This window comes from Sebastes fasciatus, chromosome 16, assembly GCF_043250625.1.
Source record: "Sebastes fasciatus isolate fSebFas1 chromosome 16, fSebFas1.pri, whole genome shotgun sequence".
NCBI lineage: Eukaryota > Metazoa > Chordata > Actinopteri > Perciformes > Sebastidae > Sebastes > Sebastes fasciatus.
The window spans coordinates 14,754,016-14,781,597 of NC_133810.1; the positions used below are offsets into that span (position 1 = coordinate 14,754,016).

Genomic DNA, 27,582 nt, shown 5'->3' on the forward strand with positions numbered 1-27,582 from the left:
GTGGAGTACACTAAATGTACTTTATGCTGCCAGATATTGTAGAATTTAGCAGTTTCCAGATTGTATAGATCTTTTGAAAGACTTTCTTTTTCTATGTTATTAAAACCTTGACTTTAGGCTAAAAACCATGAAAAACCTAAATAGACAGGGTGAGTCTTCTATATTGGGTATCATAAGGTCAGTAAAATATAGCCAGGCAAAGGCTACACCTAACTAGATTTCAAATTATGTGCAAAATCATCCATGTTCAGCATTAAACAAAATGTCACCAGGCAATCTGACCTAGAGTTGTGTTGTTACCATTCACAACAACTTTCTGAACTCGCAGCTGCAAGTAAGACTGTGGAAACCCGGCGGCTGTGAATCATTTGAATACCGCTGGTCTAAAACCACATCACTGTGTCCGCATCACAACAGGTTAATTTGCCTTTGATTTGTCAATTACATGTCCATATTTTCAAATTCAAAATATACAATATTAACAGGTTTCCTGTACATTTTCACCTCTGAAAATCATATAATGCATAATCTCTGCATTTCACAATAAGACTTCCACCTTTATCTCTATAATCAGTTTTTTTTTTATAGATTTATATAATAATACATATATAGATATATATTTTTTTCTTCTTTTCTTTCACTTAAAGAGCTCTTCCCAAATAGATTAGGGAGGGGGTGAAGACCATACCAGGCTCAGGAGGGGAGGAGGCGAAGGTGGAGGGAATCAGGGAGGTCGGAGGTCAGAACATGACATCGGGGTCGCCGGGGGGTGAGACAGAGCGGGATGTCAGACCGGGGAAATTTGCAGGGGCATAGCAGAGGAGATCACAGCATCACCGCCCATCCACCCAAACAGACATTCAGCAGTCACCAACCAGCAGAGGGCTTAGCGATGCTCCTCTTTCACGCTCCATGTTCGTTCACTGCAACTCTTGAAATGATTTTTATTTTATTTTTTTTAAATTAAAAACACACAGGGACATTTTTAGGCAAAGGAGATGGATATTGTTGCCCCGACACAAATGGTGCCGAGTGTGTTGCTCATCTCTAACTGCTAAGTGCTTTATTTATAAAAAAATTCGGATTTTTCTTTTTTTTAAAACAAGTTTATTGGTGCCTTCAAATGGGGTCGTGTTTATCGTGTTTACGAGAAGAGTCCATATGAACGAGTTCCATTTGAAGGCACCATATGTCCCAATCCCATTTTCACAAAATTCCCCCCCAGTGCATGCATTCATCAACTGAGTGTGCAAAGGGACATACTGTTTGACTGGGGGGGATAAAAATCAATAACTATTGTATGTATGCGTGTGTGTGTGTGTGTGTGTGTGTGTGTGTGTGTGAGAGAGAGAGAGAATCTGCTAATCATTCAGTGTGGCCTGTGCAAATGCAAGTCGTTTGCAAGTCCCGACATCCTGCGGTGAAGCTCTGCTCTGAGTGTTCTTGAGGTAGACCAACAGGCGTGGTTCAATTTTTTTCAGAGACCGTTTGTTTTACTGCGTCGCCTTCACCGACCAGCACGGTGTCAGATTAGACCCCGAAAATGACGAACAAAGTGAGGAGTGAACACTAGTTTTGATGCTATTCAAGTAGAGGTTAGGTGCTGCTGAAAACCCGTCCCTGTCATGAAGGGCTGTGGACTAGTAAGGCTACAGCGTCCCTCAAACTGGCCCGTCCACTGGGCAGGCGTGAGTGAAGAGTGGGCAGAGGTCTGTGGAAACCCAATGAGGTCGAGCATGCACAAGAAATGACTCCTCTCCTTCCGATCCAGCATCTAACTTGGCAGCAACATATTTACCTGAACTTCCACTGGCACAATCTCATTAAATACATAACAGTATGTTGGCATGGATAATTATAATGATAAATCTGCACCCTTACCTTTGGCATCTTTGCAGCCCCTGCTCAAAGCACACAATAACTCCCAACTACTCATTCCAGTAAAACACTGCACAAGGTGGTTTCACTGGTTAGATTTCCTCTCAGTTAAGTCACTCAGGCTGGAATAAAAGATTGCATACTTTTAGCTATTCATCACCTTGGACTATAAAGTCAGAGATACCCATTGTTACTCAACTTACAACAACTTTCGTTCTCTTTCCATGTTCCTTATAGACCTGTCTGACGTGTTCTGTTCTTCCCCTACATCAACCTCCTGCCTTCTCACTCGTCTGTAACACAACATAAACAATAATCTCATTAAACTTTCCTATCAGCAAGATGTCTGTGCTTAAATCTCGAGCTGTGAGGGATTTTTGAGGGAACACATTTTTTAAATGCCATTCTAAAAATTGCACACCGAATGCAAATTCTCCCATAATGCACCTTATAGAGTGCTACAGGAGTCCTAAAACCCAGAAATGAGTTTGCATTTTAGCACTTCCGGTTCCCTCGTCTGGAAGTCAATAGTTTTTTTTTTTATGGGTTTTTAGTTAGATGTCTGAAATAAGGTCTGTGGTTAACACAATCTGAAGAGATTTGAACGTTTTGTTCTACGACATAAAATACAGCAATAAATATCCCACTCGTAAATTTTGAAGCTTTTACGTGTCTTAATGAGACTACTAAACGTCATCACGCCGACTCCTCCGCACGTTATAGCCTTGTTGTGTATGTATGTGTAAGTATCATAAACGTTTGTTTGCCACAGAGCTCATTTTCTGCAAACAAAAACCCAATGGAAAAAAAACCTCATTGGCTTTTTTGTTGAGAGAACCGGGGCGATGCTAACTTCCTGATTGGCTTTCAAAAATACGTCATCCCTGCAGCGCTCTATTGTGCTACCACGACATCTGAAAGCATCAAGTTTCCCCCACATATGTATAAAACAGCATACTGCAAACTAAATCTCGATAATAATCTCCATGGTAGATAATACAAATATACTACTCTGGGTCTATGGCAACAGAGACTAACATGGCAGAACACATAAAATAGCACTGTAGGCTACTGCAAAAAAAATATGACACTATTGCACTGTGGCATACTGTACGTGGCCCTCGGCAATCTTGGATTACTCTCAAGACTTTTGGGTTTCCACAGACTGCTGCTCGCAGTACACCGATGTAAGAGAGCAGTGGTGATGGGAGAGGAACTAGGCTGAGGTAAACCCAGTCTCAGTGCTGCGCAGTGTGTGTCAGACGTACTGTGGTAAGTGTTGTATGAGGCAGGTGTGGTGCATGCATGGTGTGTGTGTTTGTGTGTGTAGTGTCACCTAGGTGCACAAGAATTTAATTTTAAGACAATTATCGTGTGTTCTAGGTGTAGGACAGGTGGGATCCGTTGGAGATCTGAGAGGTGATGCTGGCGCTCCTGCTCATGCCCTGTTCATTTCTCCCCCCTGATGACGTCCTCCTCATAGCCTGCGGGCTGTTCCTCACCCCTCCAGCGCCTCCCGCGCTCCCCCTCTGATTCCCTCCTCCGGGGTGGTGGAGGCTCCAGGGTGGCGGGCCCCCAGCCAGCATGGGGTGACCCCAGGGCTGCTGTGAGCTGGAGCCCCCCTGGTGGTGATGACTATTGTGGCCGCCGCCGCCGGCGCTTCCTACTCCACCTCCTCCGGGCCAGTGGCCTCCCCCCTGAGCCCCCTGGCCACCTCCACCTCCTCCCCCCCAGCCTCCCTGGGAATCGGGAGCCACGTTAGTGAGCACCATGTTGCTGAAGCCCAGCCGCATGGACTCCGAGTCGAAGGCCTCGATCTCTCGGGCCTGGCGCTCCAGCAGTGAGCGGATTCGCTCCAGGCGCTCGTTCTGCAGCGCGAGCATTTCCTCCTCAATCTGTGGAGATAAACACAGTGAGCAAATGATTTTGCTTTCACATTTACCTGTGTGATTTCCTCTTATATATATATATATATATATATACATATTTTATTGTTGAAGGAACCTGAGACCAAACATTTTCATTGACAATAACTGCTTTGCTGGAATTGACATATGACAAATAAAGAACCTTAAACCTTGAGTTTAAAATTCACGCATTCGTCTGCTTTGAAAGGACAAATCGATTCTAAAGTTCTTGGTTGAACGAACAAAAATGAACCACTCAACTACACTCTTCATATTATTGGGAAAGTGAAGAATAAGCATAGTTATAAAAACAAATGTAGACATCTTAAACAGAACGTGAATAAAAACACATACAACTCACACAATGAAAAAACGTAAAACACAAATAAAAAACAAACCGCCCACTAAATGACTAGGAAGGGTTGAATGGCCTTTTAAGCCCCGTTTCCACCGCAGGAACTTTCCCCTGAAACTAAGATCCTTTTGAGGAACTCCCTTACACTAAGCAACACTAGACAATTCCAGGGGTCTTTCTTACCTTCTGCTCCAGCAGAGCCCTCCGCAGAGAGACCCTCTGCTCCAGCTCCCTCCGCTCCTTGTCGTGCTGAGCGTCTGTTTGCATCTTGATCTTGCTCTGGTACGCGTTGAGCAGCTCCAGCTCCTGCTGCAGCTGCATCCTCAGGACCTGACACTCCCCCTCTTGAGCCTCGTCCAACCGAAGCTGAGGGCAGGCAAGAGAAAGTGAAAGAAAGACACAGAGAGAAAGATACAGAAGTCTTTCTTTGTTAGCATCACGGTGTTTGTTTTTTGGCCAAATGTCAGTGACATACAGTTTATTTGATATCCTGGGAGATCTTTCAGGAAACCATAAAACATAATGATTCATTTTCATAACTGACAGCAACATTGGACTCAATAATCCTGCATCTGATTTAGAATGAACGTATACGAATATTTGACAGCATTCATGTGGGACATACTGACAACAAATAAAGAAACAAAGTCATAAATTGTTACATTTAATATATAGAAAAACAATGTTTAACACAGGCTTTCCATGACTAAAGGATTTTGAGGACTTGTTTAGTTAAATTCAATGACTTTATACTGGGACGTGCTGGGGCAAGACAGGACAAATACTTACCGTATCGTATATATGGACCAAAATGTGTCTTTAGCACGGGGTATCGAAAATTGTTGAGCGTTGCAAGTTGTCATCATATGCTTTGTCGGATTCTTAAGTCTTGATTACATGTTCTTAAAAGGAGATATTTACGGATTTAAATAATCATTTTGCTAATTTGAGTCTTTTATTATGTTCTTGGACAACTGCTTTGTATTAAGACTATATTAACCCTTTGAAATCTGCAAGAGAAATGGTCCCCCAGTGCTTACATTGGTATTTTTGCTTATTGTGTTGTCATTTCCTGGAGTATTTTCAAATTCTTTATATCCCTAAAATCTGTACAACCCAAGCTAAAAGGTTATATAAGTCAATAAACCATAATAATTGACAAAAGTATTGAAATTGTGTCATAAATAAAAAAAAACATACAGAAATCTGACATATTTTTTCATAGAATGTTACTAAATAAAACACACAAAACATGTTGATCCAAAAGATTTCTAAATGTAGAAACATGAACAAAATATTTCTTAACACACTTCATAAGTTATTTGAACTATTCACATTTTTTTAGTTTTTGAGATATGCTCATTTTAATGAGCAGAAAAAAGTAATCCGCACGTAATTTAACATAATGACGTCATCACGTGATGAAGCGAAAGACAGAAGCTTTGGCTTTCTGCTGTAAAAAGAATGAACGCTTTAGCTATTATGGTTTTTATTTTAGATCGATTTAAAACAGGATCATGCGAACAGCGATCTCCTGTGGGAGGTCTGGTTTTAAAGGGTTAAACATTAATGAAGTTTAGCTCATGTTGTTATAAAACGGTTGTGTAGAAAAAGATTTCTAAGTTCCTTAATGTGAGGTATGGACAATGTTTGTTTTGGAATCTGGTATTGTATTGGAACTGGTACTGAGCAATATTAAAATGAAGACCGGCCCTAATTAACAGTGAGTTTAAAACTACATGACTAAATGAGGAAATTTTTGTATTTTTTTTGTTAATAAAAACTCTTTAGGCTTCTCTTCGGGTACTCACAGCCTGCGTAGAGAGCATTTCGTTGATGGAGTGGTCGTACTGCTCGGCCAGGATGGCCAGCTTCCTGGTCTGCTCCTCCTTCAGCCTCTTGAGCACGGCCTTGTGTTCAGACTTGGGCGTGCTCTCCAGCAGATGGTTCCTGAGGGCTTTGTACTGCCTGGTCTGGGTTTTACACGTCTCCTGGAACTGCTTCTTAATCTGAAGCTCCTTAGACTGAAGAACATAAAAAAGAAATGCAGATGTTCAGAGAAGGAGCTTGACAAGTGTTGTATGAGTGAGTGTGAGTAGTGAGGGTCAGTTATAGGACTTCCCCTGAGTCAACATACCTTGAGGCTCTTAGGCTGCTGGCGGACCTCCATGACATGCTTGCGCCTCAGCTCCCTCTCCCTCCTCTTATTGTATTCCAGCTGGTTGGTGAGCTCCGTCTGGTGCTGGGTTCGGATCAGCTCTGCCCGCGCCCTCTGTATTGTCCCCAGGTGCCTGAACTCCAGCTCCTGCATCGACTCATGATGTCTGAGCAGCATGGCGTGCTCCAAGTCCTTCTGTGTCTGCCGTTTGTTCAGCTCCTGAAAAAAAAAAAAAGAGGAGAAAATGCTGAGTGACAGCGGTCAAATAAGTCAAATCGATTAAAAACATAGGAGTGGGTGGTGGTGTGCGACGGAGTACCTCTCGGGCCAGATCCTGCTCCACATTGTGTCTGGCGATGAGGATCCTGCGTTTGAACCGCCGACACTCTAGCTCCAGGTACTGCCTCTGTCTCCTCAGCAGGTTTGCCTCCTCCTCCGCCTGGGAATCAAGTTTCGTTAATGTCACAGATGCTACAGACTGTGTAAAATCATCATTCCGTCTTGGGCTTGCCAACATATCGTGTGAGAGTTCCTCACCTGGAAGTGCTGGATGTTCTCTTTCTGCTTGGACAACCACTCCTGTTTCTCTTTCTTGGGAGTCGACTGGTTCTCGCTCAGTTCCTGCCAAAACAGGTGTTATTTAGTTTTCTTTCAGTATGTCAGGGCATTACTGGGCTTTATGGATATTGCAGTTAGCATGGGGTGATCCCTTACAAATTTTCTTCTTGCATTTTTTCTGTTATCAAATTAACAGCAACAGTCCAATTAAACCTGCAGTAGGCAGAATATTTTGGCATCATTGGGCAAAAATTCCATAATAACCTTTCAGCATATTGTAATTCAAATGTTCTGAGAGAAAACTAGACTTCTGCACCTCCTCATGGCTCTTTTTTCAGGCTTTAGAAATTCTAGCCTGTGACGGGAGACTTTGGCCAATCATTACAATATGCTGAAAGGTTATTATGGAATTTTTGCCCAATGATGTCAAAGAACATTGTGCCTATTGAAGCTTTAAGAAAACATATTTGTTTGGTACAGATCCCCGCGACATCACATCACATCATAATCATTTTGATGTAAAAATGACGTAAAAATGATAATTCTCTCTAAAATTGAAAATCATATCTTAATTGCGATATCAGCCAAAATAATAGCAATTACATTTTTTTTTTCAAAATAGCTCAGCCCTATAATGAAATGAATATCTTTGGGTTTTGGACTGATTGTCAGACAAAACAAGACATCTGAAGACATCACCCTGGGCTTTAAGAAACTGTGATTTTTGCAATTTTTATATACATAATGTAGACCAAAAGACTAATCTATTAAATCAAAAAAATTATCCATTATTTAAAAAAAAATAACTAGAAGCCTTTATAGATTGTTAATCTTCACAAATACTGAAATAAACTATCTGAACCCGAAAACATACCACCAAAATAAAATAAAAACTATATAGGTATACACGTATAGTACGTATAGCAAACCTAGTTCCAGATGTTAACCTCGATCACACACCTACAGAAGTCCAAGTATATACTTAATTATATATGTTTAGTTGATTTGGGTAAATCACAGACAAAATGATCACAGAGATATGTGCAGTTCAAGTGTGTTACCTCTTTGAGGTGCTCCTTGCGTAGTTTATACTCCCTCTTCTGTGACTCCAGGAAGCTGCTGAGCTCCTTTTTCTGCTGCACCTGGATGTGCTGCTGGAACTTCTTCTCGTCGTTGGTAAACGTCTTAAGCTACGTCATACACGACACAAAAAAAACGCTTGCTTCAGTTGTAGGAAAAATGCTTTGAAAACAGTAATACTGTAGCTGAATATCACAGTATCAGTAGGCCACTGTGTTTTTGCCTTTGTCTACATACGTCTTTGTCCAGAGCCGCCTGGTGTTTTTTGAGCAGCTTCTCCATCTCCTGCGTGAAGTTGTTCCTCTGACTCTCCAGCTCTTTGTCCAGCCTCAGCCTGTGCTCATCCATCTCCCCTTTCAGCTTGTTCTCCAGGCCCATCAGGTGCTTCTGATGCTGCCGCCTCATGCGTTTGTATCCCGACATCTGCTCCCGCAGCTCCGAGTCCTGCTCGTGTTCCTGCATTTCGCGGGTCACCTGCAAGATGTGGACGCAGGAGAGAATCAGCATAGTCCATTTAGATTCAGATTATTTTGAAATGTGTGATAATTTTTTTTTTAAATTTGACTTGTATAGAGGGATAAAGACATCTCACTTAAGTGTTTAGGTATAACAGCAATGTCAAAAGAGTTTGTTAAATGTAGAATATTATTTCACAGACCGTTTATAAAACAAAGCACAAAATATCTGGCCCTTTCTGTTATACAGCCACTAATAAATTAAATCACTGAGTGGGATAAGTAGGTGAGTTGTATGGAGTAAGCAAGTGTGTTCTCACGAGTGACGCTGTGCGTATGGTGGCAAAGTGCTCTCTGTTGCGGTAGTGCTTCCTCGGGACCTGAGCTGGTGTTGGCTGGGGCTCAGAGGAGGGTTCACTGCTGGCTGCCTGCTCCCCAGAGAGACTCTCCTCTTCTTCCTGGAAACACAAGGCAGCGGAATTAACATGTTATTTTGTTACTGTATTTAAAATACACAAATGGAAGCACTGGGGGGCATGGGAAGGTTTGGGAGAAAGAGATCCAAGACAGAACAGAAGAGAATCAGAAACAACCAAAGTGCCACTGAAACATAACAGCAACTAAAGTGCTCGGTCTAAACCTGAATCAGTTTCTCAGACTGCTGTGAGAAAGCTCCTCACCGACTCGACAACATCCTACCAAAACACAGCTGGAGAAACCAGTTCATCATCGTTTTTTAAAGCAAAAGGTCATTCAAAATTGTGTGTTTTTCTAAATTTTAAAATCGACATGTTTCTGGTCATGTTTGGAGAATGAAGAATGATTGAAATTGATATTATATGTTATTAAGGGCTGTCAAAGTTAATGCTATAATAACGCTCGGGCTCATTTTAAAGCTAGAGAGAAGATACTGTCATCATATGAAACTGGAAAACCTAAGGAATCCATTGGTGCCAGCCATGTCATACATATTTTATATATATTTCTCATAATGGAACTCAATAGCGTCTTTTATTAGACCTTCCCTGAATGGTATATGTGTCCATCTCTTTCAAACTTGACATTCCCAATTTGCATTACAGGGTTTCTGTTATAAATTGTTGCCACTTTTTTTTATTTCCTCAGACTAGACAAAGCTCCCACTAGAGCCACAAACATTATAAACTGATCTTCATGTGTAAAATCAGTGCTGTGCACCTTTAATCAATAATGAATATAATGCTACATACTTCTTCTAAATAGGTGTGTGTCGGTGTCACTTCACCCACCGGTTTGAGGTGTATGACGGAGCTGTTGGACATGACTGTGTGGTCTCCCTCCATCAGGTCCAGCTCGCTGCGGCTGTCCTGGGCCGCTTCGTTTAGACTGTTGACAGAGCTGCTCTGGGAGCTGGCACTGATGGACATGCTGGGAATGGACTGATTACTGCCGACACTGTTCACTGTCCCCGTCCGACCTCCGCCCGGCTCCAGCTCCTGCAGACAGAGTAGGAGGAGCACAGACAGAGACAGCAAGGGAGAGAGAGAGAGAGAGAAAGAGAGGGAACACGAGAAAGACCAAGAGACACAGACAGACATGCATACAAACCAGTGCATGCTTGGTTATTTTCAGAGTATCCCGTGAAAGTGACAAATGTATTTCTGAGCTATAAAAAAAAAAAAAAAAACACAAATCTTATTCTAGCACCTTTGCTTTGGTTTGATTTTAATAAATTAAAATTTTAATAAACATCCACACACCTCGTCCCCATCCTGGGCTTCTGCTGTGGGTCCGTTGTGGGCCTCCTGCAGGAGGATCTTCTTCATCTTGCGGTACTGCAGGTTGTCCAGCTCTCGCACTGCGTCCTTGGTCCTCTGAATAAGATCCATTAGCACGGTTTCTGGACGTTCACGCTGCAAAAACGCATGCTGGAGATGGGGGGAGACGGGGAGGAAAAGACAGATCATGAATAGAGAAGTCACAGAAGAAGAAGAAGAAGGAGAAGAGGGGGGGTGAAGAGGGATGACCACGAGAAAAACTGTTCTCAACACTAAAAAGCATTACTGGAATGACTTGGGGCTTATGAGGCGAGTTGTTTTTGTGCTATAAATTGCACAAACGTAATGAGTGGAGAATGTTCAATATCCCAAAAAGGAACCCTCCCGGTTAGCTCATAGTACTGAATTAGCTAATAGCTTCAGCAAATTGGTCAGAGCCCTGGATTTAATGAGGCGTTGGATGGTTTTTTACTGAAACTGCATAATGAAAGGCCTGTATTAAGGTAAGATAGCTCACACTGTTACTTCATGTTTATGGCTGTTTACTTACTTACTTACTATAACCAATGCTAACTGAGTAGTACGCTGGATCATGCAGATGATGGCCAATTGCCAAAATTGACCCTTCCTAAGTCCCGCCCTTTTTCTCTCTGTGCTCGCAGTCCTGGTTCTGGTTCTCCCGTGCCTCCCTTCCCCTTCAGCGGGCCCAGCAATACGGCCTGGGTCTCCAGCAGCGTGGTGTCAGTGTTGACTCCCAGCGGGGACCGGCGGAGCAGCGAGGCGAAGCTGTGCTCCTGGCCGGAGGAGAAGCCTCTGCTGCCGGACGCTGAGCTCTCCACCTCCTGCCAGAGCTCCGACTGCAAGTCGCTGCCGGAGGCCCCGCTGCATTTTCTGGTGAACCTGCATGATTTTGTTCCTTTGTTTATATTATCTCTGCTTCGTGCCGCCCCGAAGTGAGTTTTCTTTTTGTCAAGCTTGTCCAACCTAGCAACAGTAACTAAGGAAGGCGGGACTTTGGATGGGTCAATTGATGATATGACAAAAATATGATATTAAAATATTAGTCATTCTCCATGCCCTTTACTAGAAGGTAAAGTTGAGCCAGAAGTCCAACTGAAGAAGATCACACATTGAGAAGCAGTTAAAAAGAACATTATAACACTTGTATTGTTTTGGAACTTGAAGAAAGAAAGACGCAGTGTGCAGTGCTTCTGTACCCCAAGGACAACTTCCATTAGCAATAGTGAGTCCATTAGTGGGCTAAGTGACAGCTGCTCAGTTACTTAACGATGGATGCAGAAGTCGTAGCTCTACAGTAATTACATCTGTGTTCTTTCTACAAAACCGAGCTCTGTGTGTGTCTGTACATGTTCTGGCTGTGTGTGTATGTGTGTGCGCATCAGGAAGTGGAGGATTAGTGAATCAAAATAGAAGCTTATGGGGGACAGAACAGAGCGCAAACATCAGGGAGAGATTTATCGCCAGGGGGCTTTGTCAATCTCTCATCTTAACACACTGACCCTGCGCTCTGTTTCTGTGTTGTAGCGTGTACAGTATGTGCATGCACTTACACCCAGCATGTCGTCAGAGTGCGGTCTGTCCTGGGGGATTTTCTGAAGGCAAGAATCGATAAAGTTTCTAAAGTAATCCGTCCTGAAACAGAGATGAGAAGATAGAGGGTCAGACAGCGATACCGACAGCCTTTGACAAAAGTAAACATCAGTATTTTAGATGCAAAACAAACAACACATATGTATGTGCTTGTGTATTATGTGTGTTTGTGGCGTCTCACCATTCACTGGATTGCAGCGTGGGGCTTTCATTCTGCGCTATGTGGTATAAGGCACTCATTGCATTCATGTTAAACAAGGGAGGTTTCCTCTCCGCTGGAACAAAAAGGACAACAGTCAAGTTACTTCGTATTAAATCACAGGTGTATTCACATATGTAATTAAAGTTTCAGGTGAAAAACAATTTGCATTTCTCAACTGATAACTGAAAATATAGGCCTGTTTTACTGCTGAGTTCATAAACATTACGGATTTAACTAGGGATGTCAAGAGAACCAATACTTCGGCACCAGGTCGATGCCAAAATTCTGAAAATGTGACAGTACTGTTTTTTATACAGCAGAGCAGGAACTCGGGGGGGCTCAAAACTAAGAGCGTCTAAAATCTGACAGGACGCATAAACTCACTATTGACGCACCCTATTTTGTCCGTGATAATGCTACATTATGAACAACAAATACGTGTTGAAATAGGCAGGAGGAGAGCTAGTTAGCACAGTCCTGCAGAGCTAACAGCTAACGTTAACGGGGGTTGCATTGAGTTTCATTATGATGCGTTCAAGCTCTAGTCAGTAAAACAATTATATTAGGTGAATTGCTTCACAGCAATATAAAATAGATAAGAGAGAGGGAAATATGACCTGTTTAACTTCCTAACAAAAAACATTATGCAAACGGTAATAAAGGAAAGTGTGTTGAAGTACATGGGATTTATTGTTTTACTTTTGTTTTTACCGTGGTTAGAGTTGGGTCAATTTCGGGTTTTGCTGGTTTTCGCGTTCTGGCAAATTAAAAAGTAGCCGTCATCAGCAACAGGTGCCGACGGCGTCACGCCGCTAAATCCAGCTTGTATTGCATTAGTAATAATCATTATGACAACGTGATTAACATAATATTTAGTTTGTTTATAAACGGACTAACAGAACCACTAGTCTCTGACAGGCCGTGCACATCTGTCAAACCAAGGCCGGCGACTACAACATAACACCGGCAACATGAAGGAGATCAAATTACAGTAGAGGTGGGAGGGGAAACGGGCGCACGTTGTGTTTGTTTACTAGCATGTTCATGTGTCTTTGGGGTGACGAGACAAGATGGTGTATTGCACAAGACCTGTCAATCAATAACAAATCCAGGTAGGCCATGATTTGGTAACATTTGGACGACAGATTGTGTATTTAAGCATTTTTAGCGCACATTAGTTTACACTTAATTTTTATAGAAAAATATTCTTTCTACTGCCGTTCCATTTTAAAAGATAAAATACACACATACTGTCACCTACCTAATTCTATACAGGTGATCCCTAAGGACCAGATATCCACCTTCCCATCATACTGGCCCTCGTCCATAGCTAGAATCACCTCAGGGGCCATCCTGGAGGTAGTGGAGGAGAAAGAGAAAGTGGGAAACAGAGAAGGACAAATAAAAAGGAGGTTAACAGCAACCGACCGTCTTTTTTACGTTTTGTTTGCACTGCTCAGACTAATTACTACTTTACATTTGAAAAATGTTACAGTTACAGGAGGCCAAAGCAGGCAACACATTAAACATGTCGAGGCCGAATGGTGATTGAATGTGCTTTTAGGGCGATTGAAGGCGAGGTTTGGAGCACTCAGAAGGGTCATGGACATAAACCTGAATGACCTCCCTTTCGTCATATATGCATGTAAAGAGACAGTTGATGACAGCAGAGTGAAGACAGTCATGCAATTCGACCAGGAATCAAAGCCCATCACGAACATTAACGGTTATCGAACTGACTGCAATGAAACCAAAGGAAAGGGAGTGAGAAGGGTGGTAACAAAATCCATTGACCCTTAACTTGTGATCTCACTTGTGGTGACATGTAAATATTACGGCGAGCGTTTGGAGTCGTTTTTGCGATCAAGTGTGGACGGAAATATTTTGTAAAACGAAGGTCATGTGGACATTTTTTTTTTTTTTTTTTTTTTAAACGGAGGGGAAAATATCCGTTTTTCAAAATATCTGTATACGTGTACACAGGGCGTCAGTCGCACTTGCGTCTTTAAATGGGTTTTTTAATATTAATCTGCACACTAAAAGTCCTTTCTTTGGAATTAAATAACTGTTTTTCATGAGTCATCTAAGTACTTTCTCGGCAGCATAAATAACACACAAAAAAAGCAGTTTTCTGTAAACAGAGTATATAATCCTGAAGATGATGTCTCAATCCTGAGCATACATTGTCCCCAACAATCACAGCAGCAGAGCATTTGAATACATCAATAGGCCACTTTTTACTCGTGTGTGGATATGCAAATAAAAGGTAAACACTCTCTACAGTCAAACCCATTTCATGAATCAATGCTTCTTTAAGCAGACTGTCAACATTTTGGCCAGCTCAAACATTTAACACATACATATAAAATACTTTCACTTTTTTTACTCACCAATATGGCGTTCCCACAAAGGAGTTGGCAGGTGAGGCAATGGAGGCAGAGCCAAAGTCTGCCAGTTTGACCTGCCCAGGCTCAGTCAGCAGAATGTTACCTGCCTTCACATCCCTGACAGAGAGAAAAAAAACACATACCTGTGTGTGAGAGAGCAGGGGGATACGTGGGGGATATGGTGTTTAAAACAATATAGGTCATGTAAAAAAAATCATTCACCTGTGGATCATATTGTGGGAATGAAGGTAGGCCAGCCCCTGCAGAGCACCATGTGTAATGGCAGCAATCTCTACTTCTTGTAAAGGTTTTTTATGAACTGTAGGAGGAAAAACAGTTTGAATCAACACCAGCTGATGAGGACGCGTCAACAGGGTATGAAATTAGCACCTGCCACCCACCAAATGTGGGTAAATTGTTGGCAGTGGCGGGTGAAATCATCAGGCCATCTGCCATTTTGGCGGACAGGGAAAAACGCTAGGAATGGGGATAGAGAATCGGTTACCCCAAGACAAGTTCCTGTGTCTTGCCAAGGCCTATTGAAGGAAGCTGGGACATGGGTCTTGGGGTATGGGGTATAACACATGTGCAGTGTAACTGAAGCTGCGGTCGTGTGTTGCAATTGGCTCAATTTCAGCGAGTGCTGGCCAGATTTTACTGCTTATGTGTTGTACCCCCAAAGATATAACACGTTGATGACGCGTGACCCAGCCTCCTTCAATAGGCCTTGTGTCTTGCTGGCCACCTGCTGATTAAAGTGAATGGGATAGCAATAACAACTGCTCAGACTTACTTAAGGTGGGCTGTTAAGGTGGACCAGCTATTCTCATTTTGTGACAAGCGGCTGCTGAGTCAAGTGTGACACCTAGTGGTTAAAAATCTGATATACCGGTCCGGTACGGTGTTGTGGCTTAATATCAAACCAGTTTGAAAATTGTTACACCGGCCCAACTCTCACACACACACACACACACACAAAAAACATGCAACACTTGCTCACCTTCTAGCAGATCGGAGGCTGAGCCGAGACAGTACTCCATCGCCAGCTAGAAAACAAGAGATAAGGTCAAGGATAGAAATGTATGGACACACAAAAGGCCCTAAAGTGTTGTTACTTACCCATGCTGTGTGCTCACGGAGGTAACAACCTTTGTATTCTATACTGTTGGGGTGCCGGATCCGCTGGAGAAACTTCACCTCCTTTATAATGTCCTGCCATTTCTGTTAGGGGAAAGAGGGGACTTCAAAATAAAACAGTGCAATGCATTGCTTGGCCTTAGCACTAGAGGTGACTGCACATGTGAGTGTCTTTCAGTTGTAAATAGGCGTAAGGTGGTTCTCTTCACAGATTATGTGTAATCTGATTATAGCTAATCTGAAATCATGAGCAGGAGTGAACTGTATGTGGGACGACAAGCCAGGAAAGTGAGCACACAAGGGTGACCTTTCACTATTTGACGTGAATACTCATTGATGATGTGAGCATTTAGGATTTGTTGCATTCTTTATATGAAGATACATATATATCAAGATCTTGTACTTTTGTTCTGTACAGCATAAATGCGTTTAGAATGATAAAATAATTAAAATCAAAATACTTCCCATACTGTATGAACATGTTTAGAGTGAAAAGTCTGAACTATTATATAAATATGATCGATCTCGTCTCACCTCATTAGACTGTTTGCCACTGTAGGACATCTTTTTAATTGCCACCACCTCATTGGTGCGTATGTCCCGTGCCTGTAAAAAACAAAAAAGTACATTGTTAGTATATATTTCAACTCTTAACATACAAGTACATCTAATCCTCTGGAAATGTTCTCTCATCAAGGATGTGGTTTTTTCAAGACCTCTTGTACTTTTTTTTAACCACACTGTGTGCAGTGTTCAAGAACAAAAGATAAGGTGACTCACATTACTCTGCTGTACCTTTGTCCTTTTAAACCAATTTTTTGGAATACTGTCATAGTATAAAGAAAACACACCACCATTATCCTACTTCCTGTCTCTGTTTGTTACGTTGGTGTGGAGAAATCAAATGGCTAAAGATAGATTACAACACTGCTATCTACCGGTCGGGGGTTTCCCCTTTACAGACATGCCCACTTTATGATAATCACATGCAGTTTGGGGCAAGTCATAGTCAAGTCAGCACACTGACACACTGGCAGCTGTCGTTTCCTGTTGGACTTGGGTTTGCTATATTATGATTCGAGCATATTTTTTTATGCTAAATGCAGTACCTGTGAGGGTTTCTGGACAATATTTGTCATTGTTTTGAGTTGTTAATTGATTTCCAATAATAAATATATACATACATGTGCATAAAGCAATCATATTTGCCCATTCCAATGTTGATAAGAGTATTAAATACTTGACAAATCTCCCTTTAATGTACACTTTTAACAGATAAAAAAAATGTAAGTATTTTAATAGCGTTTTTCAGAATCAATACAGTTTCACAAAACATAATATCACAATACTCGAGTGTATCGATATTTCCTTACACTCCTACTTTTTATAATTATGAGACAAACTCTGGCTTATTGTCAGCCCACTGATGTATTGAAACTAAATATAAACTGTCTTTAATTGGCAAGTCATGTAGCATTGAGTTACTGTATTATTCACCGAAACTAATACGGCAGCTAATCAAATATAGAGACGAATTTTGGATTATAAAATGCATCACTCCATCTCCGCTGTGTAGAATCTCTATTTACTGAACAAGGTTTTCCTGTATTTAACTGATCGTATCATTTATAATAAATCTATAAAGTGTATTTCTCTTGTGTAGGAGTCAGTGTGAAGATGTAGCTGCCGTACAAAGTAGACGGCGCCGAAGCTGCCATGGCCAATCTCTCGGAGGTCAGAGAAAAGCTTCTCTGGGTCTTCTTTGAAGAAAAGATCAGCCACATCCGGATCCTTCAGGCTCCCTGCCCTTACAGAGGAGGGCATCCTGGTTAATGTAGTCCCGTATCACCCACGCAAAGGGGGATGGGACTATCTGGGTGCTGAGCTACACCGAAGCAGCTGAAGATTCATCTGCAGTAGTGGATGGGCCTAAGGAACCAGCACATGGGCACCTAGATGGACAAAAAGGGTGAGGGGAAGACAAAGACAAAGAGAGAGACAGACAGAAGTGTTAGCAATTACAAGATAAACTCAGCTGATGTGATACAAGTGAGAAAAGTCAATTGGCCAGACTTTGAAAGGAGAGGAGGAAGTCTCTTTGATCTTGCAACACAAATCCAAATCTAAAGCAAGATGGACTCAAAGTAATTTTATATCAAAGTTTGATTTTCATCCATTCCAACAACCGATGCCTCACTGGGTGGCATTCAGCATCCCACTGGCTAAAGAGAGCTACACAAAGTTTCTTCAGAAAAGGTCAGAGTCGCACCTTCAAGTGCTGACCCTAATATAAACTACTGAATGCGGAGTCATCACAAGTGCATCGGTTCAGATTGATTCGGCAATTATTGCAGATGTGTAAGCCACTGGAATGACTGGGCAGTGCAAATATCCCAGCTCGAGGATCGATTTCATGTCCACTGCTATGAGGCGGCCCGCAGTAATGAGCTTTGAGCTGCATCCGATGATCAATTAGACGACCTGGGGTCAAATTTTACCGTCTACTCTAAAGTGGATGCATCAGTTTCGCTCTAGTTAATTCATGTAACATGCATGTAAGATTATTATTGTGTATGTGCGTACATGCACCATTTTGTACCACATATTCATAATGCTGAGTGTATGTCTGTATTGTGCAGTTTATATTGCAAATTCTGCAAGGTTCCATACAAATCAGTATGTCAACGCCCTACATACTATATTGTATAAGTGACACTGCTCTAATGTACATTAGGGTTGCATGATTTTTAATAAATATCTAATTGCGGTTATTTTGACTGATATTGCAATTGCGATATGATTTGCGATATTAGAGAGTATGACCATTTTTACATCATTACTCTCATTTTCATTGGAAAAAAAGGACATCTCTGCAGCACCACAATATTTAATCTAAAATGGTATTTTGACACACATTTGACCTTTAACAAATATTGCGATTTTAACAAATACTGCGATTTGAAAATGGCAGTAGGCGATATTGTGATTTTGATACATTTTGTATTAATTGTGCAGCCCTATTGTACATGTGTTGTTTGTTTAAAAGGTCGTATCAGCTTTTTTAAGTTACAATTAGGGCTGTCCTCGACCAAAGAAATTCTTAGTCGACTAACACTTACTGTATATGACTTTGTCAACTAATGGATTAGTTGATTTAATTAACAGATCGGTCAAACGGAGTTTCGCCACAGAGAATCAGACAAAAGCGCCACTTTATATGTTGTCTTTACCAGAGATGTACTCATAAGTTTCTTGGAAATAAGCACCTGACACACCAAGCCGACGGTCGGCCGTCGGACAGTTTGGGGCCGTCGGTGAGCGGCTGTCGTCCTAGTTTTTTCGGTGTGTCCCGCACCGTCGGTTCTACTCTGCCCGTGTCTGAGGTTTTTCGGCCGATTCAGCGTGTTGAACCACCGGCGGTGCCCGATGGTGAGAGAAATCAATCCGATTGACTGTTCAGCTTAAATGAATCAGTGCACGAGAAGAGAAACGGAAGTGAGAAAAGCAAGCCAACGAGTAAAGTCAAGAGGAAAAACATCTTCATCTCATCTGATCTGTCAATACACGGATATTTTCACAACGACATAGCCATCTGGAATGAAGCTTAGTGGTGAGTAAGAGCGGTGTGAAAATGGTCGGCAAACAACGCTTTATTTCATGTACGTATCATAACTACGGCTTGTATATCTGCAGTCCTCGGTCTTCCCGCAACGTGAGGCGACGCAACTGGTGGCCTTCGTTGCCGCTAGTTCTTTGCTGTCGGCTTGGTGTGTCCCCTGCATTAGTCGACTAAGACCAAAACGACCGATTAGTCGACTGATCCACTAACAGCCCTAGCTACAATAACTACTGAAATCATTTTGAGGTTGTAGCTTTTCCTGTCTAATGTCTATATTTTGCTGAGATATTTAACCAGGCTTGCAAACCCACAGCATCCTTTGTTCTCTGAATATACACTTGAGCAGAGACAAATCATGTCAAGGACAAGGTAAAACTCCAATTAGTCTTATGTGACAATATAGCTTGATGTCAAACACACCTAAAGAGTGGAAAGCAAATATACAAAGCACTCTCCTCTAGTCTGTACCGTTCCTATCAACAGATAACCACCAACATGCAGCCTCAAAAGAATTACTCCACCTTTTTTAACCTCACCTCACCTTCTTGTCTCGTCTTCAGCAAGCACCGCACGTATATCATTACAGAAACACTCAGTGGGAAAACTGATAGTTGCGTCTTTCGGTTTATCTTTGGGTCTACAGCACTGCTAACCTAGCCTGCTATGGTTATCAGTTCAGCCTGGGAGCCTCTACCAAAACCACCCACTGCTGGCTGATGTCACAATTTTTGTCCTGCTGAAAAAGCTATCCAGCCGACTGAGGAAAAAAAAAAACAAGAGTGAAACTTGTACACCTAGACACAGCCCTCAAGGACAACCAATATCTTAGTGGAGAGAAGCTAAAAACTGCTGCTGGGAGCAAACTTCAGTAACACAAGCAGAGCTTTTTAGTGTTGAATTTTAGTGAACAGAGAGCCATTCACATTTTGTCTAATTCTGTCACAATGCCTGCAGCATTATACGATTACATATTGTTTGGCTGCTAAATGTGTCCCAACACCACCAAAACGTTGACTGTTAAAAGGTTGAAAGAAGCCTTATAAATCACAGTTTAAACTTTACAGTCGCTTTCAGGAAGCAGGACAGATTAATGCAACTGTGCATTAAGGATGTTTCTCTTATCTCGAGTTGGTGATATGTAAGCACTGCCTTATTCTGTAAAAACATCCCATCCAATCTGACTTAATGTGAGGAAAATGATTCATTTTTTCTAGCGGGACAATGGTCTTAAATATGCCCTGTGAATATGTCAGATATATGGAAAGTCAAAGGAGAAGCAAGGAGGACTGGCTTACAGTTACTAAGCTACACACTGAATAACTTTGAGAACATTTGGAAAAAGAAAAAGAAGTGAAACCAGGCAATTGTACTGTGTGCAAAACCATGGAGACGAGATATAAAAAATGAGACATTATTTTTAAATGACATTATGGTTTCAGGCTATCAGTTAAAGTGCACATTCTAGAGAAATTTGACATTCAGTGTAGTAACAGACCGACCTCTTTGTGTCTGTAAATGTACAATGGGTTGAGGTTTTGTTTGTTTTTTGTACGAGAGGCAGAAAGACTTAGAAGTCGTGTTGACAAAGGAAAATCACTGCTGTACTCTAAATGATTAATTTCCTAGCATAGACAATACTGTCATGAGTGGCCCCTCCTTTTGCCTGATTCAGCACACACTGATTTCACTCATGGCTACAATGTCAGACCGTGAAATAACTATTATTTACCAATATTTACTGATTATTTATATAAAAAAGGACAGCCATACACAGAATCATCCTTTAATCAAAATAAACCTTCGTACAATTACAATGAATAGATGCCTCTTCGTAACAGTGGTATGATTAATTCCTCTGCTGCATTCACTAAAACAATTAGTTCCTTAATTGTAAATAATCTCAATTCCATATAGAGTTTTACTAGACTATTTTCTAACAGTTATGTGTTATAATAGCAATATTTTATAATTATTCCAGTGTAGGATTTTTTAGACAATACTTAACCAATACTAATTATGAATATTTAGTTTTGTTACAGGTATTTTGTATAAATAATCCATTGGTAGCTCAGAGGACTGGAGTGCATCTGGCTCAGCACCTTTTGTAGCACCATAAAAAGTCCTGTTCTGGGAGATGGATGGCTTACTACTGAACAAGGGAACTGTGTTTAAGAGCATCTTGGTTTCCTTAATTTGATTTCCTGATGAAACTGGATAATTCAATGGGGAAGGAAGGGATAACTCAAAAGCACAACCAATTGAAAAAAATGAGTTAAGGAAATAACAGGACGGAAACAGGATAGGACAGAAAAGGGTGGAGTTGTTCAAAATTTGTGATGGTTTTATTGGCTGGTAATAGTAAGATAATAAGTTCAAGTAAAAGAATATACATTATAATAGGGCTGGGTCGATACGCTTATCTCCTGATTCCATACTATCATGATACTTGGGTGCTCATTCAATATATATTGCAATTTTTAAATACTGCGATTCTACAAGTATGCGATTCAATATTACGATTTATTGCGATTTTTTTTACCACTGGACCAAACGCTTTTAGGGATGTTTTCTGCTTATTCGTTTCGGCTCGCTGCAGCCAGCTGTGGTTTTGTTTTGGTTTATGAAACGGATATGACGTCATGTTACTCATACTATAACAATAAAAGCAGTAACTTCCTTCTGGCATTAAAAAATCAATTTCAAAATCGTAAAAAATAGACGATATACAGTATATACACTCCCTTGCCACTTTATTAGATATGGGAAAGGTTATCGGTGCGTCATTCTTTTACTCTCTCTCTCTCTCTCTCTCTCTTACAATGAAACAGAGCACTGAACACAAGTCACAAGACTGAATCTGGAAGAGGTGGACTGGACTACAAGCCGTGCGTGCACACACACACACACACTCACATATTAGAACAAAGAACAGTATGTTCAAAAAAAATGCACCGAAAGTTGTTTTGCTTTACTGCTCGAGAAAATGGATTCTCTCTTTGTGTATTATGTGAATTGATTTCCTCTGCACTGTAAAATCACCAAGAAGCCTAATGAAGAGGGCAGCCGATACACCAAGCCGAGTAGCGAGTGGTGTCACGGAGAGGAAGAGAGAAAGAGAAAATGGAGAGGGATGATAAATAATCAAATACTTTATTGATCTCCATAGTGAAATTCTCTTAGCTGCACAGGGTCAGCTACAGATGAGCAACCCTGCCGCCTGCTGATTTATCAAAACGCAGAGAAAAAGATGTACAAGATAGGAAAGATTTAAGAAGAATACAAAAGGAAATGCTGACTAAAACCCAGCCTATCCATCCCTCCATAACAACTACATAAAAACAATTGGTGTTACCATCATAAATCAGACTCCAATGTGCACACTGTACTTGACTGACATCTCCCTGACTCTCCTGGTTTTGCTGCACTTGCTGAGGCGGTACAACTTGCACCGTTAGGAGTCTTTTAGGTACATGGAGTTGACCTCAGCAAAGCTTCAACCTTAAATGTCAACCTGAGAGGAAATCTCATCAACCAGAATAACTGATATCACCTGTGTGGGTGTGCGGGGCCTTGAAACCGCTTTTACAGATACAAAATATGCTACATATACGGTCATACACATCCTTTCAAAAGGTGCTTCAGCAAGATGCTAAATGCTGTATAACGCTAAATAATTCAAAGTAGGAATGCAGCGAGCGGATACGTCTTATTAAATGATCATGTGTATCAGCCAGATGCCTATAAATCAGCCAATATGCTGAGTTTAGGGGTATCCATATCAGGGTAGAAAAGATGGGTTAGGTGCATCCCTACGATAAAGATCATCAGCCTATTAAAAACAGCACTGCGACATCACAGCTGTTTGTTCAGAGACAATGTTAATTTCATGACCTACATGTTCGCTGTTGTTCAAATGGCTTACACACTACATTTCTATCCCCCCAAGATGGAGGGTGGGGTGTCCACGCTCCTGCTCCCCAGACTGATTACAGATTTCACTGAGCAGAGGAAGTGGAAAGCTCTCCAGCTACCCAATGTCAACAACAACACATCCCGATCTGTGGTACTATAAAAGATGACGGCAACAGGGGAGAGGAACGGAGTGACCAAACACTCAAGAGGATTTGACCCATCCCATTTCACTCACAGAGCTCCATTTACACTCTTCCGGTTGGGATAAATGTCCTGAAAATCAACAGCATGCCGAGTTTCCTCTGAACAACCGACAACTTGGGTAAAAAAGAAGACAATCTCCCTGCGGCACCACCTTCAACAACAACACATAACGCAGGCATCCAAACATACAAGTTTTACAAAGTTCAGTGGATGTGGTTTGTCCAATCGTACTGAAGAACTACTGGATGTAAAGAGTAACTTCAGACTGAATTATTTAGACTGTTTAAAGCTCAAATTCATCTGTAAAAACGTGTAACATTTGAGACTGAACATGCAAGTGTGCATCCTATAATTTCAGAAAACAGCAGACCTTCAGTATGGTGGATATTTTGAACACGTTCTCATCCCAACTCATCAGATACTGACTCATCAAATATGCAATTGGTTAACTGTTCAGCAGCCAGCCTCAATCAAAGACCTTAAGCAGACGCTTAAGAAGGAAGAGGACCATAACTTCTCACTTTTTTTAATTGCCATGTCACCGAAGACGTCACTGTCAGTTTGGTTAGTCAACGCAACTAAAACCTAAGGAACACTGTCATTTCATTAGCAGTTAGTTTTGCCAGATAAGAAAATAATGTGATTAGATTAGGGCTTTCAAAGTTAACGCGTTAACGCAAATTCGTTTTAACGCACTAATTTCTTCAACGCATAAATGCAACATGCAAGTTTTAGGTTGTGGGTAATGGTATCATATGAAACTAGAAAACATAAGGAATCCATTGATACCAACCATGTTATACTAGCTTGTCGCGAAGGAGGATAAATAACGCTACGAAGTTACGATAAATTATGGCAAAGAAAAACGACATGGCCATTTTCAAAGGGGTCCCTTGACCTCTGACTTCAAGATAGGTGGATGAAAATGGGTTCTATGGGTACCCACAAGTCTCCCCTTTACAGACATGCCCACTTTATGATAATCACATGCAATTTTGGGGCAAGTCAGTCAAGTCAGCACACTGACACACTGACAGCTGTTGTTGCCTGTTGGGCTGCAGTTTGCCATGTTATGATTTGAGCATATTATTTATGCTAAATGCAGTACCTGTGAGGGTTTCTGGACAACATTTGTCATTGTTTTGTGTTGTTAATTGATTTCCAATAATAAATATCTACATGCATGTGCATAGAGCAAACATATTTTGCCCACTTCCATGTTGATAAGAGTATTAAATACTTGACAAATCCCCCTTTGAGGTACATTTTAAACATGAAAAAAATGTGGGATTAATCGGGATTAAATAATGTGATCGATTGACAGCCCTAGATTAGATACAATAAAAAGCACTGTAGCATTACAATCAGTAAGCTAAATAAGGTCCATACTATGTCATTCATAACTGCATTACATATTTTAATTGTATTACATATTTCAAATCAGTACCAAATAAAGTTATGGTGGCAGCACTGCAGTGGATCATATTGTGGAAACAGCACTTGTTCTGCAGTGGCTGACTGTCACTGACTGACTTGGATCTAGACTTTAGCAAGCAGGGCAGGCTTTGCTCCAGTGTCTAATCCATTTTTCCTGGGAGACACTTAAATCCATTATGCAGTGTGCCCATATTCAGCACCCCCCCACTGACAACAACTTTGCACAGGCTTCTTCTCATGCATCGAGATGTACACAGTCAATAACAGCTGCGTATGAGCTAGCAGCAAGTCCTTGAAAGTAAAGAAAAGGGGAGCTGTTAAAGCCAACGAATGCACTGGTTGTTTGGACAAGCATGCAGAGGTATAAATGAACAACTGAGAAGTGTACAGATCAGCACAGGTTACAGAGATCCATGGGGGAAACAAGAGACAGGCAGTGATAACAGAGTAATAAGAGGACAAGTCGTACCTGCCATAGGCTGCATTAATAACATGGACAGTCTGTTCATCGCGGTATAAAAGACACCAACAAAGATAGGTAGAGTGCTCATACTGCAGTGCTTAAAAACAGCCAGTATATGGCATATAAAAAGCATGTGTAGGTGTTTGGGTATGTCAGCCATCAAAACCTTGGACATCATATTTGACAGATCACGCCAACCATCACTTAGGTGAATGGTAAACTTGGTGCCACAACCAATAACATTATAATTTACCCATATTCAAAGTTAAATTTGTTGTGCAGCTGATCCACTGTGCCACCATGCATAAGTTAGTTCACAGATAAACCAAGCAGAAGCTCGCTGAGTGATAGATAGCCAGTGTTACGCAATAGCAACACAGAGAAAACTGAGGAATGCGACTCACGTTGGTGCACAAAAACACCCATCAGCGGTGCAGATGGATGCTCTCCTTGTCTTGACGTTTACACAATGATGATCATCACAATGACTTGTCACTGACTCTCCTGGTGCTAATGCTGCTTGTAAACACAATGTCAGGACAATGCTACGTTGCGACGACAGACACTGAGAGAGTCTTGATGTCCAATGTCACCTATACCGTCACACATTAGCTATATTCAGACAGACTCATGATGTCCCCTTTACAAGAGGAGAGCAAACTTACTAAACAGACAGCCACAGTGGACACAAACAAACAGGAGGGAGTGGCACTGCTTGCAACCTCCGATAGTTGCATAAAGCGGATTAGCAAGCTAACGTAGCTAGCTACCAGTATTTACAACAAAACCACTCACCCTGTAGCTCGCTATCTGCTCCACGTACAATGATATAATGTGTGTTACACTGGGAAACAAACACCCTTATGCTAACAAAGGATGACTGAAGTAACGATAGACAGAGCATACAAGTTGTGACAGCAACTTTTGCTTAGCTAGCTGTCGAATGGCAATCTAGCTGGCTAACTAGCGAGCTAACCTGTGTTGAGATCCACTGCAGCATGTTAAACCGTACTTACCCGTGTATGTTTTACCTCAGTAATCGGAAGGTAATTTGTAATTTAAAGATTGGGAATCAGATGTTCATACAAAATTAAGCTTTGGTGTAAGATATAGTCAAAATGCTGTGCATTGGTTTGCGGTTTTAGCATCGATCCTCGATTCAACTGATGAAGGGATTTTTTTTCTGACAGGTTTTTAAATAAGTATTTTAAATAGGATATGCTCTGGGACAACACATGGCATTGTTGACATCATTTTATTTAGAAATAGCATTCTTTTTGTTGATATCTAAGATATGTTTATTAAGATATATAAAGTTAGAGCCACTTGCATCTGATGAGAAACACTGGCTTATGAGTTACCTTAAGACGCTCGTCAAACATTCAGTCAGCGACCAAACTCACCTGGTTCAAATGAATCCACACAAGGTTGAGAAAGTGGAGGCTGATTAATCCAGTGAACAACAGAGAGGCAGAGTGGGACGCTCAATCACAGTACGAGGAGGCGATGCAGTCAAATCAAAGTGTCAACTCGCTAAGCTAAGAAGTTAGCAATGCTAAATCGGCTAACCGCACAATTTGCCCCAATACAAACGGTCAGTTGTTCACTTTAGCAAGAGCCGTTGTCATGGATACTGGTCGACTGTCAAGACGCCCTGGTTGCTAACGACTGTCAACCGTTAACTGGTGGTAGTCAGGCTAGCCGACTAGCTCGCTATAGCTAACTAGCTTGCTAACGTTAGTTAGGCAGAAGCAAAGTTTCTCTCCTCAATAGGCAGTTCCTCCTAAATAAAAATGGCGGCGACGAGAATATCACCTCCCTTCTTCCATCGGGAAGGAGCACATTAATCTGGGAAAAGCTTTCATTTAGACGAGAGTACACGTGTGACAGTTGTGCTCTTTAGTTATGCTGTGCGGCTGTAACCCTACAGCCTAATGTCAGTGTGCTGCTGCTGCTGCTGCTGCTGTGCCACCAAACGACTGCAAGCATAGATAGGTGTGTGTGTGTGGTCTGGATGTAGAGAGACATGCATAGAACTGACTGTCATTTTTACAGCAGGGGATAACAAAAGTATTAGACATTACTCTCTCTGTGTTTGGCTTTCAGTCACTGAGCTCCTAAATCTGATTAACAGTTTCAGTCTTAAACTGGTAATCTCAGTGTGCTGCTGCTGCTGTGCTACCAAACAACTGCAAGTATGTGTGGTCTGGATGGAGAGAGAGCTATATGCATATAACTGACTGTCAACACAATATGCATTTTACAGCAGGGGATAACAAAAGTATTGGACATTACTCTCTCTGTGTTTATGTATGTTCAGTCACTGAGCTCCCTAACCTGATTAATCAGTCTTAAGCTGGTGTCTACTATAAATAGCATAACTAATGTTAAAAAAAAACAGTTTCATGTGTATATTAAGATAAGATAAGATAAGATATTCCTTTATTAGTCCTGCAGTGGGG

At 41.4% G+C, this 27,582-nt stretch overlaps 1 protein-coding gene across 2 annotated transcripts; it reads right to left on the reverse strand.

Moving 5' to 3' along the window:
• Positions 1-768: 768 nt before the first annotated feature.
• On the reverse strand, positions 769-27,107 carry taok1b (TAO kinase 1b). Of its 2 annotated transcripts, none has more exons than XM_074612239.1 (21): positions 26,524-27,107; positions 17,178-17,437; positions 16,020-16,091; positions 15,468-15,569; positions 15,349-15,394; positions 14,571-14,667; positions 14,352-14,465; positions 13,223-13,314; positions 11,941-12,034; positions 11,720-11,801; positions 10,131-10,298; positions 9,660-9,866; positions 8,712-8,849; positions 8,174-8,410; positions 7,918-8,046; positions 6,836-6,919; positions 6,618-6,737; positions 6,278-6,517; positions 5,952-6,164; positions 4,324-4,506; positions 769-3,773 (listed from the first exon to the last, which is right to left on the reverse strand). In XM_074612239.1, exons 2-21 carry the CDS (start codon positions 17,307-17,309, stop codon positions 3,258-3,260), a joined length of 3,066 nt encoding a protein of 1,021 aa, XP_074468340.1. In that variant the 5' UTR covers positions 17,310-17,437; positions 26,524-27,107; the 3' UTR covers positions 769-3,257. The 2 variants fall into 2 exon arrangements, with proteins under 2 accessions (XP_074468340.1, XP_074468341.1); XM_074612240.1 differs by lacking the exon at positions 26,524-27,107 and adding an exon at positions 25,525-25,787.
• Positions 27,108-27,582: the final 475 nt, after the last annotated feature.